Here is a 19330-nt window from a genome sequence, read left to right as displayed (position 1 = left end):
AAAAGGAAGGTTGGAGATTGGCCTATAATTAGCTAAGATAGCTGGGTCAAGTGATGGCTTTTTAAGTAATGGTTTAATTACTGCCACCTTAAAAGCCTGTGGTACATAGCCAACTAATAAAGATAGACTGATCATATTTAAGATCAAAGCATTAATTAATGGTGGGGCTTCCTTGAGCAGCGTGGTAGGAATGGGGTCTAATAGACATGTTGATGGTTTGGAGGAAGTAACTAATGAAAATAACTCAGACAGAACAATCGGAGAGAAAGAGTCTAACCAAATACCGGCATCACTGAAAGCAGCCAAAGATAACGATACGTCTTTGGGATGGTTATGAGTAATTTTTTCTCTAATAGTTAAAATTTTATTAGCAAAGAAAGTCATGAAGTCATTACTAGTTAAAGTTAAAGGAATACTAGGCTCAATAGAGCTCTGACTCTTTGTCAGCCTGGCTACAGTGCTGAAAAGAAACCTGGGGTTGTTCTTATTTTGTTCAATTAGTGATGAGTAGTAAGATGTCCTAGCTTTACGGAGGGCTTTTTTATAGAGCAACAGACTCTTTTTCCAGGCTAAGTGAAGATCTTCTAAATTAGTGAGATGCCATTTCCTCTCCAACTTACGGGTTATCTGCTTTAAGCTGCGAGTTTGTGGGTTATACCACGGAGTCAGGCACTTCTGATTTAAGGCTCTCTTTTTCAGAGGAGCTACAGCATCCAAAGTTGTGCTCAATGAGGATGTAAAACTATTGACGAGATAATCTATCTCACTCACAGAGTTTAGGTAGCTACTCTGCACCGTGTTGGTATATGGCATTGGAGAACATAACAAAGAAGGAATCATATCATTAAACCTAGTTACAGCGCTTTCCGAAAGACTTCTACTGTAATGAAACTTATTCCCCACTGCTGGGTAGTCCATCAGAGTAAATGTAAATGTTATTAAGAAATGATCAGACAGAAGGGGGTTTTCAGGGAATACTGTTAAGTCTTCAATTTCCATACCATAAGTCAGAACAAGACCTAAAGTATGGTTAAAGTGGTGGGTGGACTCATTTACATTTTGAGCAAAGCCAACTGAGTCTAATAATAGATTAAATGCAGTGTTGAGGCTGTCATTCTCAGCATCTATGTGGATGTTAAAATCGCCCACTATAATTATCTTATCTGAGCTAAGCACAAAGTCAGACAAAAGGTCTGAAAATTCACAGAAAAACTCACAGTAACGACCAGGTGGACGATAGATAACAAATAAAACTGGTTTTTGGGACTTCCAATTTGGATGGACAAGACTAAGAGTCAAGCTTTCAAATGAATTAAAGCTCTGTCTGGGTTTTTGATTAATTAATAAGCTGGAATGGAAGATTGCTGCTAATCCTCCGCCCCGGCCCGTGCTACGAGCATTCTGACAGTTAGTGTGACTCGGGGGTGTTGACTCATTTAAACTAACATATTCATCCTGCTGTAACCAGGTTTCTGTAAGGCAGAATAAATCAATATGTTGATCAATTATTTTATCATTTACTAACAGGGACTTAGAAGAGAGAGACCTAATGTTTAATAGACCACATTTAACTGTTTTAGTCTGTGGTGCAGTTGAAGGTGCTATATTATTTTTTCTTTTTGAATTTTTGTGCTTAAATAGATTTTTGCTGGTTATTGGTGGTCTGGGAGCAGACACCGTCTCTACGGGGATGGGGTAATGAGGGGATGGCAGGGGGAGAGAAGCTGCAGAGAGGTGTGTAAGACTATACTCTGCAAATATATTAAGCAAATATGTAGGACTGCTTTTTTGCATTTGCGCAATATCTCTAAAATTAGAAAGGTCTTGTCTCAGAGTGATGCTGAAAAACTAATTCATGCATTTATTTCCTCTAGGCTGGACTTGTTGTGTGTTGGGGGGTGTGGCTGGATGTTTTGGTGTTCTTTTCTTTTCTTTGCTCTTCAGGTGGCATGGAAACTGATTCTTCTGTGGAGAAGGTGCTGGCTGAAGAGTCCTCACCCTCATCAACATCATGTGAAGCACCTGTGACTGGTGCTCACATGCAACCTTAAAGACTTTCAGCTGAAGCAGATAATTGGATGGGGTTCTGCATTTAATGCATGTGTGATTCAAGCAGAACTGCCGGGAACTCGACCTTGTGATGTTCGTTTGTGAGACGCTGAGGACCGCGCCTGGGTTTGACACATCGAGCCCGTGAAGCAGGGAAGGGTGAGGACACATGCTGTCAGCACACGTTAAAGGTAATTAAGTGTTTGATTAATTGTTGATAGTAACTTGGTGTTTTGTTACACAGTATACTTGAATTGTGATGAGAATTGTGCAGCTTGCTTCTCACTGCTGTGGCGTGCGGATAAGTGATCCTCCTCCACCTGTTGTGAGAAGCTGCTCATTTGCATAAAGTTAAAAAGATACAGACCTGAATGTGTTGCTGATAGCGTGTGTCTTTTGAAAGTTATTGTCGTAACTGCTGACTTACCTCACCTCTTTTTTGTTTCACAGAGAGTCAGTTTGTCGTGTCCACCTGGGGAGTGTTTGGCGGTGGTAGTGGGTCCAGGAGTGCCGGGCTTAGATCCTTGCGGGCGCTGGAGAGCGTACCAACAGTCACTCCACCAGAAGGACGCTATTTTTGTTTTTACACCTTTTAAACACAGCGGGTGAAATAAATATATTGTTTTTGGAACCGCTTTTCTGGTTATTTTTAGCGCTGGGTTCTGTCTGACGCAGGTCCGCTCCTCAACCCGCGTCGACACATAACAGGACTATTGTAATTCATTATTATCAGGTTGTCCTAAAACTTCCCTAAAAAGCCTTCAGTTAATTCAAAATGCTGCAGCTAGAGTACTGACGGGGACTAGAAGGAGAGAGCATATCTCACCCATATTGGCCTCTCTTCATTGGCTTCCTGTTAATTCTAGAATAGAATTTAAAATTCTTCTTCTTACTTATAAGGTTTTGAATAATCAGGTCCCATCTTATCTTAGGGACCTCATAGTACCATATCACCCCAATAGAGTGCTTCGCTCTCAGACGGCAGGCTTACTTGTAGTTCCTAGGGTTTGTAAGAGTAGAATGGGAGGCAGAGCCTTCAGCTTTCAGGCTCCTCTCCTGTGGAACCAGCTCCCAATTCAGATCAGGGAGACAGACACCCTCTCTACTTTTAAGATTAGGCTTAAAACTTTCCTTTTTGCTAAAGCTTATAGTTAGGGCTGGATCAGGTGACCCTGAACCATCCCTTAGTTATGCTGCTATAGACTTAGACTGCTGGGGGGTTCCCATGATGCACTGAGTGTTTCTTTCTCTTTTTGCTCTGTATGCACCACTCTGCATTTAATCATTAGTGATTGATCTCTGCTCTCTTCCACAGCATGTCTTTTTCCTGGTTCTCTCCCTCAGCCCCAACCAGTCCCAGCAGAAGACTGCCCCTCCCTGAGCCTGGTTCTGCTGGAGGTTTCTTCCTGTTAAAAAGGAGTTTTTCCTTCCCACTGTCGCCAAGTGCTTGCTCACAGGGGGTCGTTTTGACCGTTGGGGTTTTTCTGTAATTATTGTATGGCTTTGCCTTACAATATAAAGCGCCTTGGGGCAACTGTTTGTTGTGATTTGGCGCTATATAAATAAAATTGATTTGATAGTGTGACTGGTATGTGTCGTGGTATGTGTCATACTGTGACCTGGTATGTGTCGTGGTATGTGTCATAGTGTGACATGGTATGTGTTGTGGTATGTGTCATGGTGTGACATGGTATATGTCGTGGTATGTGACATAGTGTGACCCGGTATGTGTCGTGGCATGTGTCATAGTCTGACCTGGTATGTGTCGTGGCATGTGTCATAGTCTGACCTGGTATGTGTCGTGGTATGTGTCATAGTTTGACATGGTATGTGTCGTGGTATGTGACATAGTGTGACCTGGTATGTGTCGTGGCATGTGATATAGTGTGACCTGGTATGTTTCGTGGTATGTGACATAGTGTGACATGGTATGTGTCATGGTATGTGTCGTGGTGTGTGTCATAGTGTGTCGTGGTGTGTGTCATAGTGTATCGTGGTATGTGTCGTGGTATGTGTCACAGTGTGACCTGGTATGTGTCTTGGTATGTGTCATAGTGTGACATGCTATGTGTCATGGTATGTGTCGTGGTGTGTGTCATAGTGTGTCACAGTGTGACCTGGTATGTGTCTTGGTATGTGTCATAGTGTGACATGGTATGTGTCATGGTATGTGTTGTGGTGTGTGTCATAGTGTGTCGTGGTGTGTGTCATAGTGTATCGTGGTATGTGTCGTGGTATGTGTCACAGTGTGACCTGGTATGTGTCTTGGTATGTGTCATAGTGTGACATGGTATGTGTTGTGGTGTATGTCATAGTGTGTCGTGGTATGTGTCATAGTGTGACATGGCATGTGTCTTGGTGTGTGTCATAGTGTGACCTGGTATGTGTGATGGTATGTGTCATAGTGTGTCATGGTATGTGTGGTGGTATGTGACATAGTGTGAGCTGACATGGTATGTGTCGTGGTATGTGACATAGTGTGACATGGTATGTGTCGTGGTGTGTGTCATAGTGTGTTGTGGTATGTGTTGTGGTGTGTGTCATACTGTATCGTGGTATGTGTCATAGTGTGACCTGGTATGTGTCATGGTATGTGACATAGTGTGACATGGTATGTGTTGTGGTATGTGTCATGGTATGTGACATGGTATGTTGTTGTTTGGGAGTAGTTGTGTGTTTTTAGCACCACTGGAGGCACATGTGGGATTTTGTTGTATCCAGTCTACAATGACAAAAAAAAGACTTAATTAAATTGTATTTGAATTCATGTATGTATCAAGTATTTCAAAATCTCCAAAAATTAATATCTAATGATAAAATGACATTCCCCCCCAGCCCGGATTCTCTCTGGTTTATTCATAGAACCTGCAGGTGGATCAGATCAGATGGCTCAGGAAGCAGCTCCCGGTTTTAAGTCCGATAATCTTCTTGGGCTTAATCTCGATCAACACAAAGAGGAACACCTGCTGCTGCTCACGGCAAAGAGACCGAGAACGACATGGAACCAACACATGGGGCCTGATTTATGAAGATCCCAGATAAGCAGGGCTAAACTGAAACAATCTGATGTTCTGTGTAACAAATTTTTACTGGAAAAGCAAAAGGCCTAGAATACATCTGTGTAAATTACAGAAGGTGGCCTGGGTCTCCCAAACCTGGTGTTTTATTTGGCCTGAAGCATTTATTGCATTGGCCACAACCCCCTGAGAGAGCACCACCGTGGTACGCTGTCCAACAATCTCTGTATGCTTCCTTCCCCCGTTTCTGGAAGTACAGCAAGCTGGAACACCCACAGATGCCCACTTTCACCCATTTATCTCTTATTTACAAGGAAGAATGGAAGAAAGGGTCTCACATATTCAGAATTACACTATTTCTAAGGTTGTCCTCTGGTCTTTGGGACAATCCTAAACTACTCATCAGTAACTCATGCCCTATATGGAAACAATAGGTGGGGAAGAAGATTCATACTGTGACATGCCTGCGTTTCACCCGTCTGGGGACATGCCTGCGTTTCACCCGTCTGGGGACATGCCTGCGTTTCACTTATCTGGGGACATGCCTGCATTTCACCTGTCTGGGGACATGCCTGCATTTCACCCATCTGGGGACATGCCTGCGTTTCACCTGTCTGGGGACATGCCTGCGTTTCACTTATCTGGGGACATGCCTGCATTTCACCTGTCTGGGGACATGCCTGCATTTCACCCATCTGGGGACATGCCTGCGTTTCACTTGTCCGGGGACATTCCTGCATTTCACTTGTCCGGGGACATTCCTGCATTTCACCTGTCCGGGGACATGCCGGCGTTTCACCCGTCTGGGGACATGCCTGCGTTTTACCTGTCCAGGGACATGCCTGCGTTTCACCTGTCAGGGGACATGCCTGCGTTTCACCCATCTGGGGACATGTCTGCGTTTCACCTGTCTGGGGACATGCCTGCATTTCACCCTTCTGGGGACATGCCTGCGTTTCACCCGTCTGGGGACATGCCTGCGTTTCACTTGTCCGGGGACATTCCTGCATTTCACCTGTCCGGGGACATGCCGGCGTTTCACCCGTCTGGGGACATGCCTGCGTTTTACCTGTCCAGGGACATGCCTGCGTTTCACCTGTCCAGGGACATGCCTGCGTTTCACCCGTCTGGGGACATGTCTGCGTTTCACCTGTCTGGGGACATGCCTGCATTTCACCCTTCTGGGGACTGCCTGCGTTTCACTTATCTGGGGACATGCCTGCATTTCACCTGTCTGGGGACATGCCTGCGTTTCACCCATCTGGGGACATGCCTGCGTTTCACTTGTCTGGGGACATTCCTGCATTTCACCTGTCCGGGGACATGCCGGCGTTTCACCCGTCTGGGGACATGCCTGCGTTTTACCTGTCCAGGGACATGCCTGCGTTTCACCTGTCAGGGGACATGCCTGCGTTTCACCCGTCTGGGGACATGTCTGCGTTTCACCTGTCTGGGGACATGCCTGCATTTCACCCTTCTGGGGACATGCCTGCGTTTCACCCATCTGGGGATATGCCTGCGTTTCACCCGTCTGCGGACATGCCTGCATTTCACCCGTCTGGGGACATGCCTGCGTTTCACTTGTCTGGGGACATGCCTGCATTTCACCTGTCTGGGGACATGCCTGCGTTTCACCCGTCTGAGGACATGCCTGCATTTCAGTTGTCCGGGGACATTCCTGCATTTCACCTGTCCGGGGACATGCCTGTGTTTCACCCATCCGGGGACATGCCTGCGTTTCACCCATCCGGGGACATGCCTGCGTTTCATCGGGTTGCAGTAGATAAATGTTACTTTGGAGAACTGGGGATGAACAAGTTGTCTGCTTGGGAATTTTCCATCTAGGACTCAAACCAGTTCCATACTGGGGTTGGTGTGGGAACACATGGCACCATTACATGCTCCCAGATCGAACCTGATCCAGACCCATAACCAGGACCTGAAAGGGTCGGAAGGCGGGGAGTTTGTTTTTATTGACAGTGGACCATAACGGCAAGGGGTCTAGGGGCTGCTGGAGACCCTCAGAAAATTTGGGGTTCTTGATGTCCAGGGATGCATTCTGGAAGTATTTGTGCAGACATGAAGGCAAACAGTTCCATAGTTACTGCATTACTAGAAAATAAATTCTAACCGCATTTTATTATTAAAATATGTTTATTATTATTATTATTATTATTATTATTATTATTGTGTAGCAGTAATAGTAATAGTAGTAGTAAGATTCCTTATACATATGTTTTAAGAGTTTCTATAGTCTTCTACTGACACTTGCCAAACTCAAATCATGCATTCTCTTGAATATGGATGAAGAATTTCATCCAAACTCGAGAAAAGGTTTGAGAAGAAGTGTCAACTGAAGTGTCAACAGAAGACTAGAAACCCTTAAAATGTATGACGGAGGACCTCCAACACCATATAACACGTAGAAATCTCACCTTTTCTCGCCTTTTTCAAGTTTTGACCACGACAATGCAGGACCACGGTGCCTGATGTCATTGCGTGCACAGAAAAGGCCTAGTGTTTACAGGCTCCACTGATGTATTTTTTGCGGGCACTCAGGCTCTATACTGTTTCTCAAAACTCGATACAATACATTGGATGTCTGATACTTAATGCATATCATAATATCGATATTTACAGCATGTCCAGAAAGTATGTGTGCTTGGGACTCTGGCGAGGGCGGTTGCATCTCCTCCTCTCTCCTCTATCGCTGCTCCAACCTTCAAAGTCCCTACTTCACCGGACTGTGAATTCTTCAAACTATATTGGATTAACCATGGAATTGATCAGCTGGTCTCTGAACGCTATTAACACCATTTTTTCTACAAGAAGATCAGGGTAGGGGGGCCCTGCGTGCCCAGATGGAACTTACCCTGCGGGCTATGTTCTCGACGCCTGGAAGACATGGCATGTCCCATGCTTTGTGTCATTCTCTGTGGAGGACGTTGATGATTTATTCATATTTGGTTTCATAGTAGGAGGGCTGGTACTTATTGGCTTATGTGCTGCCCTGACCTACCGGAAAATTGGCAAGACGGCTGCCGCCAAAACCACGACCCCTCGCTTGTCTGTCATCATTAATGAATTGGACAAGGCGATGCATTCTCAGACTGTGTTAACCTTGAACTCCGATGCAAACTGGATCACATCTTGGAGCAAATGCTTGCCTTGCAGATGGAGATAAAGATTTCAGAGACTGGGGAATATTCATAATTTGGGATCTGGTTTGTTCATGTGAGACTGTAAAAGTGTTTTTCACTGCTCAACCACAAACACGGCAGGCTTATCAGCCTCTGAAGGACAAAATGCCCCATTGTTTTCCTCCAGAAGAATCTCTACAGCCTTGGTGAACATTCGGCTGCCTCCTTATCTCTCTAACTCCAGTACACAAGGACAGAAATTGACTCACACATGGACAAAGACTGAAGCATGCTATATGTATTTATTTATTTTCATTGTTACATGGTTTTATCTTTTCTGTTGTGTTTTGTTTCATTAGGTTCTTTTTGTCTCTTTCTCTAAAACTGTATTGTAACATTATTAGTCTATTATTGTCTATTATGTAGACTATTATTGTTGCTGCTATAATATATGAATAAAAATAAATTTAAAATTACAATTTGACTCTTTTACGACAACAAACACTGAGCCATTAATTAAACAGAAAACAAATCAACACAAACGTGTTGATGCAAACAGCTTAATGCTAACTTTAACATTGAAAACGCCATAGACATGCTAACGCGTTAGCATTGGTCCCATTTTTAAGTTATAAAATACATCTATCAACTGTTTCAGAAGACCATAACAGGTTGGTTTAACATAAATATATTAAATATTACTCACCGACATATGCTCTTCAGGGTTTTAGCGGGAAAAATTAGGATAAAGCGAAATTAAACAATGAATCCAGGAATTGTTGTTGTGTGGGCCGCTGAAGAGGAGGTACTGCTGGCCCACCACCACCAGAGGGCGCCCTGCCTGGAGTGCGGGCTCCAGGCACCAGAGGGCGCTGCCGCCTAACAGGAGCAGCCAGGGTGACAGCTGTCACCCATCACCTGAGACAGCTGACAGCAATCAGCAGAGGGGTATATCAGCAGGACGGCATCTCCACCTCATTGCCGAGATATCGTTTCTACTGAGGAGGTAACGTATCCAGCCGACTATATCACCTTTGAATACTTTTTGCCTTTATACAGAGAGAGAGAAGAGCAGCAGGAGACAGTATTGGATAAGTACTCACACTCCTGCACTTCAGTGTTTACTTGACGAGAGGGGGAGGTGGTGTTACCACCGTCCGTGTTGCTGGGTGCAGCGCACCCACCTCTGACTGTTTTTGTTCCTCGCCAGCAGTACCAGATCCGACAAGCGGAGGCAGTGGTCACCTGGGAGTTCGGGACTTGGCGGCTCCAGTATTCCCGGGGTTCGGTGGCGGTGGAAATCGAGTGGTTCCGGTTCGACTTGGACAGACGTCTCCTACCTTTGAGCCTGCCCACACGACACCATTGGAATTCGGCTTATTCACGAAATTGTTATCTGTTGTGTTTGTTGTGCGAGTTTCACAACAGTAAAGCTTTGTTATTTGACTTACTCCATTGTCCGTTCATTTGCGCCCCCTGTTGTGGGTCCGTGTTCCTACACTTTCACAACAATTGTAGATCAAAGCACTGCTTTGATCTGCGAATCACTGCTTCGATTGGTTCAAGGTTCAAAGCAAAGCCGTGCTGCAGAAAAGTTGATTACAGACCCGCTGCAGGTCTGTAATCAATTTAGAGAAATGATCATTTTCCTGACAAACACCCCCCAAGTGCGCAACTACAAAAAAGCCTACCGGACATGACTCATGACAAATCGGCCTGACTCTGTTGCAGCCACTAGTTGTCTCTGGGTGAAAACACAACTTTTTTCGTGTGTGTGGTTTTTTTTTTGGGGGGGGGGGGGGTGTTGTATCGAGTAACGGCATGGTGCATAGAAAATGTATCAGAGTAGAAGTATGCAATTAAGGTCGGAAATGTAGTGAAGTAAAAGTGAAAGTAAGCTGAATTAAAAAAAAAAACTCAAGTAAAGTACAAAGTCTCCTACGTACTTAAGTACAGTAGTGAAGTATTTTTACTTCGTTACTATACAACACTGCATCCATCCAAGTATTCACAGCACTTCACTTTTTCAACATTTATGTTACAGCCTTATTCCAAAATGGATGAAATTCATTGTTTTCCTCAAAATTCTACACACAATACCCCATAATGACAATGTGAGTTATATATATATATATATATATATATATATATATATATATATATATATATATATATATATATATATATATATATATATATATATATATATATATATATATATATATATACACACACACACACACACACACACACAGTGAGGAAAATAAGTATTTGAACATCCTGCAGTTTTGCAGGTTCTCCCACTTAGAAATCATGGAGGGGTCTGAAATTTTCATCTTAGGTGCATGTCCACTGTGAGAGACATAATCTAAAAAAAATCTGGAAATCACAATGTATGATTTTTTTTCCATAATTTATTTGTGTGTTACTGCTGCAAATAAGTATTTGAACACCTACCAACCAGCAAGAATTCTGTCTCACACAGACCTGTTAATTTTTCTTTAAGAACTAGTCCTCTTATTCTGCACTCTTTACCTGTATTAATTGCACCTGTTTGAACTGGTTACCTGTATAAAAGACACCTGTTCACACACTCAATCAATCACACTCCAACCTGTCCACCATAGCCAAGACCAAAGAGCTGTCTAAGGACACCAGGGACAAAACTGTAGACCTGCACAAGGCTGGGATGGACTACAGGACAACAGGCAAGCAGCTTGGTAGAAGACAACAACTGTTATGATTATTTATTAGAAAGTGGAAGAAACACAAGATGACTGTCAATCTCCCTCGGTCTGGGATTCCATGCAAGATCTCACTTTGTGGGGTAAGGATGATTCTGAGAAAGCTCAGAACTACACAGGAGGACCTGGTCAATGACCTGAAGAGAGCTGGGACCACAGTCACAAAGATTACATTAGTAACACATGATGCTGTCATGGTTTAAAATCCTGCAGGGCAGCAAGGTCCCCCTGCTCAAGCCAGCACATGTCCAGGCCCGTTTGAAGTTCACCAGGGACCATCTGGATGATCCAGAGGAGGCATGGGAGAAGGTCATGTGATCAGATGAGACCAGAATAGAGCTTTTTGGAATCAACTCCACTTACCATGTTTAGAGGATGAGAACAACCCCAAGAAAACCATCCCAACCGTGAAGCATGGGGGTGGAAACATCATACTCTGGGGGTGCTCTTCTGCAAAGGGGATAGGACGACTGCACCGTATTGAAGGGAGGATGGATGGGGTCATGTATTGTGAGATTTTGTCAAACAACCTCCTTCCCTCAGTAAGAGCATTGAAGATGGGTCATGGCTGGGTCTTCAGCATGACAATGACCCCAAACACACAGCCAGGGCAACTAAGGAGGGGCTCTGTAAGAAGCATTTCAAGGTCCTGGAGTGGCCTGGCCAGTCTCCAGACCTGAACTCAATAGAAAATCTTTGGAGGGAACTGAAACTCCAAACCTGAAAGATCTGGAGAAGATCTGTATGGAGGAGTGGACCAAAATCCCTGCTGCAGTGTGTGAAAACCTGGTGAAAAACTACAGGAAACATCTGACCTCTGGAACTGCAAACAAAGGTTTCTGTACCAAATACAGCCCCAATTCCAATGTGTAAAATGTAAATAAAACAGAATACAATGATTTTCAAATCCTCTTCAACCTATATTCAATTGAATCCACCACAAAGACAAGATATTTAATGTTCAAACTGATAAACTTTATTGTTTTTGTGTAAATATTTGCTCATTTTGAAATGGATGCCTGCAACATGTTTCTAAAAAGCTGGGACAGTGGTATGTTTCCCACTGTGTTACATCACCTTTCCTTCTAACAACACTCAATAAGCATTTGGGAACTGAGGACACTAATTGTTGAAGCTTTGTAGGTGGAATTCTTTTGCATTCTTGCTTGATGTACGACTTCAGTTGTTCAACAGTCCGGGGTCTCCGTTGTCGTATTTTGCGCTTCATAATGCACCACACATTTTCAATGGGCGACAGGTCTGGACTGCAGGCAGGCCAGTCTAGTACCTGCACTCTTTTACTACGAAGCCACGCTGTTGTAACACGTGCAGAATGTGGCTTGGCATTGTCTTGCTGAAATAAGCAGGGACGTCCCTGAAAAAGACGTTGCTTGGATGGCAGCATGTGTTGCTCCAAAACCTGGATGTACCTTTCAGCATTGATGGTGCCATCACAGATGTGTAAGTTGTCCATGCCATGGGCACTAACACACCCCCATACCATCGCAGATGCTGGCTTTTGAAGTTTGCACTGCTAGCAATCTGGATGGTCTTTTTCGTCTTTTGTCCCGAGGACACGACTTCCATGATTTCCAAAAACAATTTGAAATGTGGACTCATCAGACCACAGCACACTTTTCCACTTTGCTTGTGTCCATTTCAAATGAGTTCGGGCCCAGAGAAGGCGGCGGTGTTTCTGGATGTTGTTGATGTTTGTCTTTCACTTTGCATGGTAGAGTTTAACTTGCACTTGTTCACAAAGTGGTGATCCTCACCCCATCTTTGCTTGTGAACGGCTGAGTCTTTTGGGGATGCTCCTTTTATACCCCATCATGACACTCACCTGTTTCCAAACAGGTGTTCTTTGAGCACTCATCACCTTTCCAAGTCTTTTTTTGCCCTGTCCCAGATTTTTTGAAACATGTTGCAGGTATCCATTTCAAAATGAGCGAATATTTACACAAAAACAATAAAGTTTATCAGTTTGAACATTAAATATCTTGTCTTTGTGGTGGATTCAGTTGAATATAGGTTGAAGAGGATTTGAAAATCATTAAATTTTACACAACGTCCCAACTTCATTGGAATTGGGGTTGTGTTATTATCTGTTTTCTATTGGATCAAATATTTATTTATGCAATAAAATGCAAATTATTTAGAAATCATACAATGTGATTCTTCTGAAATTTTTTTTAGATTCTCTCTTTCACAGCTGAAGTGTACCTATGATAAAAATGACAGATGTCTCTATTCTTTGTAGGTGGGAAAACTTGCAAAACCTACAGTGGATCAAATATTTATTTGCCTCACTGTAGTACCATCGTACCAAGCTAACTGGTCCCAAACCATCTGGACTTCAGACTCTCACAACACACTTGCTACTGGGTCAGAGACTTTTTGACAGGCCGCCCTCAGCGAGTTAGAGAAGGACCCCATCTCTCCTCAGCACTGAACCTCAGCACCCCCCACTCCCCGGGGCTGTGTGCCGAGCCCCCCACTCTACACTCTGGACACCCACGACTGCACCCCACCCACCTGAGTCATGACATCATGTTTCTAATGACTCCACCGTGGTGGGACTCATCCCGGGAGGAGGTCTGGCGGCTGTCAGTGTGCTGTGCAGAGAACAAGGTGATCCTCAGCACCTCTAAGACCAAAGAACTAAGAAGAGATTTCAGGAGAAATAAAATGGAGAATATGTGGAGAGGGTCCCAGACTTCAGGTTCCTGGGCACTGACATCAAGGAGGACCCGACCTGGACAGCAAACACCACAGCTCCTTCTTCCTGAGAAGCTCCTTCTTCCTGAGAAGTCTCAGGAAGAAGGAGCTGTGGTTCACCCGCTGCTCTGCTGCTGAGAGGAACGCGCTCCAGAGGATCATCAACATCTGACTAAAACACTCCGGTTGCCGTCTCCCCTCTCCTGAGGCCAACTACAGAAATAATATTATTTTGATCTCAGATGTGCAGTCAGTGTCGCTGTGTGCCTCAGTTTAACCTTTAATTCATGAGTCATAAAAAAATATAAACAGAAATTGGTAACACTTTACTTGAAGGTATCGTCATAATAGCGACATGACACAGTCATGAATGCCTCATAAACATTACGTCAATGTCATAAACGTTTCTGACTGCTGTCATTCAGTTTTTGTCATAAGTTGGCATACAACTGAAAACCAAACAGGCCAAAGACAACTTCTGGTTATGTCGCTTTGATTAATATCAAGTTGTTATAATCAAGACAACCCAAAAAATATCAGCTTGTCACAACAACAACCAAATGACACTTAATGACAGCAGTCAGAAACCTTTATGACATTGACATAATGTTTATGATGTGTTCAGGACTGTGTCATGTGACCATTTTGACAGTGTCACGTCATGATTATACCTCCAAGTAAAGTGTTACCCAGAAATTCCTTCTTGTAACATTAAAATAAAAATGTTTAAATTCTAAAACAATGATGCTGTGAGTCTGCTGGGCCTCACATTCTGACCCCCCAAACGACCTGCACGTCGGGGCACAGAGTAATCCTGCACCCAGGAAGCCAGATGCTCTTCCATCCTGCACACAAATGTTATGTTTCGCTGGCACAGTTAGCAGCTTAGCCACCGAAAACAAAACAAAACAAAAAACACAAAAAGCAACTTTCCCTCAGCTGAAACGTGATCGAAAAGACAAATACAACTTCCTCCACTCAGAAAAGACCAAAGGGGCTGAGAGAAGAGCAACTCAGGCATCTCGACCTTTCTGACCTCTGACGCTGCAAAAGCAGACAGTGAAAAGACAAACTTACTGTTGTGTGGGCTGCTGAAGAGGAGGCCCATCACCAGATGGCGCTCTGCCATGTTGGCAGCGTTTGGGCCTGTAGAGGGGGCACTGGCCTTTTTGGTACCACCAGGTGTGCCCGTTAGGCTGTCATCAGCTGCCTGTCATCACTCATCACCATATCCATAAAAGCCTGGGAGAGACTCTGCCGAGTTATCAGCTTACCACACAGGTAAACCTACTCAGCCGTTTTGTGCCGCACACACATTCATTGCTACTGAAGTCTTTGCAGTTGTGATTTATATACTTGCAGCTTGTAGCCGGGTTTGTGGGAAGTTTGGAGGAGTTGGTGTCTCCACTCCTCACTTCTTACTTGCTAAGTATTTCAATTGGCACTGCATGTTTTCCAGTTTTCCTCTGCACCCTGGGAGGATTTAGATTTATTATTAGTATTTGGATTACTGAGTTTTGCTGACTGTTTGCTGGGTGTACACACACCCACCTAATCTGTTTTTGCTCCTGCCAGCAGTACCGGTCCAACAGCCTTGAGCGGTGGCCATCTGGGGTACCGGGACTTGGCGGCTCTGGTGTGTTGCAGGCCTCTGGGTGGCGGTGGAACTTCGTGGGTTCCGGCTCTTCTCTGGATAGGCGTCTTCTACCCTCGGGCCTGCCCACGTGTCACCATTTTCTGTTATTAATTGGACTCAGCATATTTCTTTCTCTTTTTGCTCTGTATGCACCACTCTGCATTTAATCATTAGTGATCGATCTCTGCTCCCCTCCACAGCATGTCTTTTTCCTGGTTCTCTCCCTCAGCCCCAACCAGTCCCAGCAGAAGACTGCCCCTCCCTGAGCCTGGTTCTGCTGGAGGTTTCTTCCTGTTAAAAGGGAGTTTTTTCCTTCCCACTGTTGCCAAGTGCTTGCTCACAGGGGGTCGTTTTGACCGTTGGGGTTTTTCCGTAATTATTGTATGGCCTTGCCTTACAATATAAAGCGCCTTGGGGCAACTGTTTGTTGTGATTTGGCGCTATATAAAAAAATTGATTGATTGTTTGCACTTTTGCATAATAAATTGTTATTTATTGGTATTCCTATTGACCGCTCATTTACGCCCCCTAACGTGGGTCCATGCATTCACTTTCTCAACACTTACTTTTCTTTTCCGTTTTGACTTCTGCCGCCTTCTTGTACTTCTCTCTCTTTCTCTCTTTGTCCATCTTGGCCTTTTGGTCCTCACCATCCTCACCAGAGCCGAGCAGCCTGAAGATGATGCCCGTCTGCGAGTTCACGCCCACAGCAGTCACCACCATTTTACCAGAACCCTCCATCACATGGGTACCTGACAGGGGGAGGAGTTAGTGAGCGACCTGCAGGATGGAGGGAGGGAGGGGCTCCCAGTATCCACGGTAACAGCATGGATGTGTGATGCTGTGGTTGTTGACTCTAACAATAAAACTCAGACAAAATCTGGCCCACAAGTATTTGGACAGTGTTCACAACCACAACGGAGCTGAAGTGAAACCATCCAGATGTTCTTTTAGTGCAGACTTTCAATTTAAATGTATTCAATTAATAACACGTCAACTCACAACATTGTCTCAAGACACCTCACATAAAAACAATTTAAAAACAGATGAAAAAAATTAAAGATTAAAAAGCACAAATTAAAAAACATGATTAAATAAAAGAAACAAAATAGCACAATAAAAATTATAATGGCATAAAATGCTAATCATAAGCATGGGAAAACAAATACGTTTTGAGCCTAGACTTAAGAAAGTCCACAGAATCAGAGCGCCTCAGTGACACTGAGAGACTGTTCCACAGAGCAGGGGCCCGGTAAGAGAAGGCTCTTTGACCCGCTGACTTTTTTTTGACCACCTGACTTTCAAAAACATTCCATTGACCATTAAGAATAAGTTTTTGAAACAATCCTTCCATTTTCAGAGCCCATAAGTAATTAGTATTTAATTAATAATTAGTATTTAATTAATAATTAGTATTTAATTAGTAATTAGTATTTAATTAGTAATTAGTATCTGAGTTTCAGACATCATCCTTCTCTGTCTTCCCCCCTCCCGACCTTCATTCAGGATGTGAAATGTCACATCAGAGACAACAGAACTTTGGACTTAATGTATAGAAACATCAAGGACACATAACAGCTCATCAATGGTTTTTTTTAACAGATTTGACAACTTCTCCCTCTCTGTCCACCAGAGCCCAGACCTGACTACGCTGCCCCCCCCCTTAGTAACACCTCTGACACCCCCAACGTCAACAGTTACTCCCCCACACCATGCGACCCCACCCCCACCAATTCATATACTTCACCAATGACCTCACTCAGCTTTTTTTAAGTCACTATTACTAACTCTACTCCTTCCCCCAACCCTAACATACATAACCACCCCGACCCCCGCTTCACTTTTAATTTCGTGCAGCCATCACGGAATTAATTAGAATGAATTGAACAAAAATAAGGCACTTTTCGTCACAATATCGCGAATCAATAGATTAATGTATATTTTGTGCTGCTGAATCATGACTTGCTGTGAGACCAGGTTGGAAGTCCATACGTACATCTACAACCTGAGCCTCAGGCTGGAGAAAGTTTCACTCCTGTGGAACACATCATGTGTGGTTCCAGGTCCTAACGCTGTGCACCCTAGCAAGGCCAATCACTTCAGGCCACAGGCTTTAACCTCTCACATGATGAAGACCCTGGAGAGGATTATTCTCACCCTGGACCCCTGCAGTTTGCATATTGACCTGACATCACTGTCTTCGACCTGCTGCACAGATCACAGTCACATCTGGAGAGCACGGTGAGAGTGATGTTATTTGACGTTATTTGGGGGAAGCTGGAAGGAGCTGGAGGAGACCGTCACCTGGCTGCACGGACCATCGACTGACTACCTCACCAACAGACCACAGTATGTCAGGCTCAGTGACTGTGTGTCTGATGTGGTAGTCTGCAGGGTACAGTACTCTCGCCTTTCCTCTTCACGCTGTACATACCAGACTTCAGCTACAACATGGACAGTTGTCACTTCCAGATGTTTTCGGATGGCACAGGCATCCTTGGATTTGTGTGTCTGAGGGGAACGATCTGGAGTACACGGAGGCCATCACCAACTTTGTGGCCCAGTGTGAACAGAACCATCTGTGCAACAACGCCAGCAAGACAAAGGAGGTGGTGACTGACTTTAGAAGGAAGGCTCCTCAGATTGTGCCTGTGAACATCCAGGGCTTGGAAAATAGAAATCGTGGAGAAGTACAAATACCTGGATGTTCACCTTAACAACAAACTGGACTGGACACACAACACAGATGTCCTGTACAAGAAGGGCCAAGGCTGTCTTCACCTGCTGAGGAGACCAAGGTCCTTTGCCTGTGGTGGCATCAGCCATACTTTACACTGTGGTCTGCTGTGGAAGTTCTGAGAGGGACAGGAAGAGACCCCACAGAGGTGGTAGGTGAGAGGAGGAAGTTAGTGAAACTGACATGAATTATGGACAACCCCTCTCCCCCCTTACATGAGACTGTGGGAGCCTTAAGTATCTCCTTCAGTAATAACCTGCTGCACCCTCGGTCCAAAACAGAGTGCCCCCGTACATCATTCATCCCAACTGCAGTCAGACTGCATAATACCTCAAAATGTTTTAGCACAATAACCACCTGCTGATTTGCACTATGAACTACTTTTGTGCTTTATTACATGCACAACTGTGCAGTTTATCCTGTGCAATAATTTTAAAATACCTATATATACACACACACACACATACACTCAACAAAAATATAAACGCAACACTTTTGGTTTTGCTCCCATTTTGTATGAGATGAACTCAAAGATCTAAAATTTTTTCCACATACACAATATCACCATTTCCCTCAAATATTGTTCACAAACCAGTTTAAATCTGTGATAGTGAGCACTTCTCCTTTGCTGAGATAATCCATCCCACCTCACAGGTGTGCCATATCAAGATGCTGATTAGACACCATGATTAGTGCACAGGTGTGCCTTAGACTGCCCACAATAAAGGCCACTCTGAAAGGTGCAGTTTTGTTTTATTGGGGGGGGGGGGGGGGGATACCAGTCAGTATCTGGTGTGACCACCATTTGTCTCATGCAGTGCAACACATCTCCTTCGCATAGAGTTGAAGAGAACACCTCTCCAACGTGCCAAACGCCAGCGAATGTGAGCATTTGCCGGCTCAAGTCGGTTACGACGACGAACTGGAGTCAGGTCGAGACCCCGATGAGGACGGCGAGCATGCAGATGAGCTTCCCTGAGATGGTTTCTGACAGTTTGTGCAGAAATTCTTTGGTTATGCAAACCGATTGTTCCAGCAGCTGTCCGAGTGGCTGGTCTCAGACGATCTTGGAGGTGAACATGCTGGATGTGGAGGTCCTGGGCTGGTGTGGTTACACGTGGTCTGCGGTTGTGAGGCTGGTTGGATGTACTGCCAAATTCTCTGAAACGCCTTTGGAGACGGCTTATGGTAGAGAAATGAACATTCAATACACGAGCAACAGCATCTGGTTGACATTCCTGCTGTCAGCATGCCAGTTGCACGCTCCCTCAAATCTTGCGACATCTGTG

At 44.4% G+C, this 19330-nt stretch overlaps 1 protein-coding gene across 1 annotated transcript in view; it reads right to left on the bottom strand.

The window, feature by feature from the left end:
• The window catches only part of LOC117516389 (plasma membrane calcium-transporting ATPase 1-like), a 169497-nt gene that overhangs the window by 109437 nt on the left and 40730 nt on the right, over positions 1–19330 (bottom strand). Inside the window, exon 6 of the mRNA XM_034177366.1 lies at positions 15871–16056. Coding sequence (XP_034033257.1) covers positions 15871–16056 — 186 coding nt within the window. The remainder of the gene's footprint in view (positions 1–15870; positions 16057–19330) is intronic.

The sequence above is a fragment of the Thalassophryne amazonica genome, chromosome 8, assembly GCF_902500255.1.
Source record: "Thalassophryne amazonica chromosome 8, fThaAma1.1, whole genome shotgun sequence".
Taxonomy (NCBI): Eukaryota; Metazoa; Chordata; class Actinopteri; order Batrachoidiformes; family Batrachoididae; genus Thalassophryne; species Thalassophryne amazonica.
The sequence above is the reverse complement of the archived record's forward strand: the minus strand, read 5'-3'. Positions and strand labels throughout refer to the sequence as shown.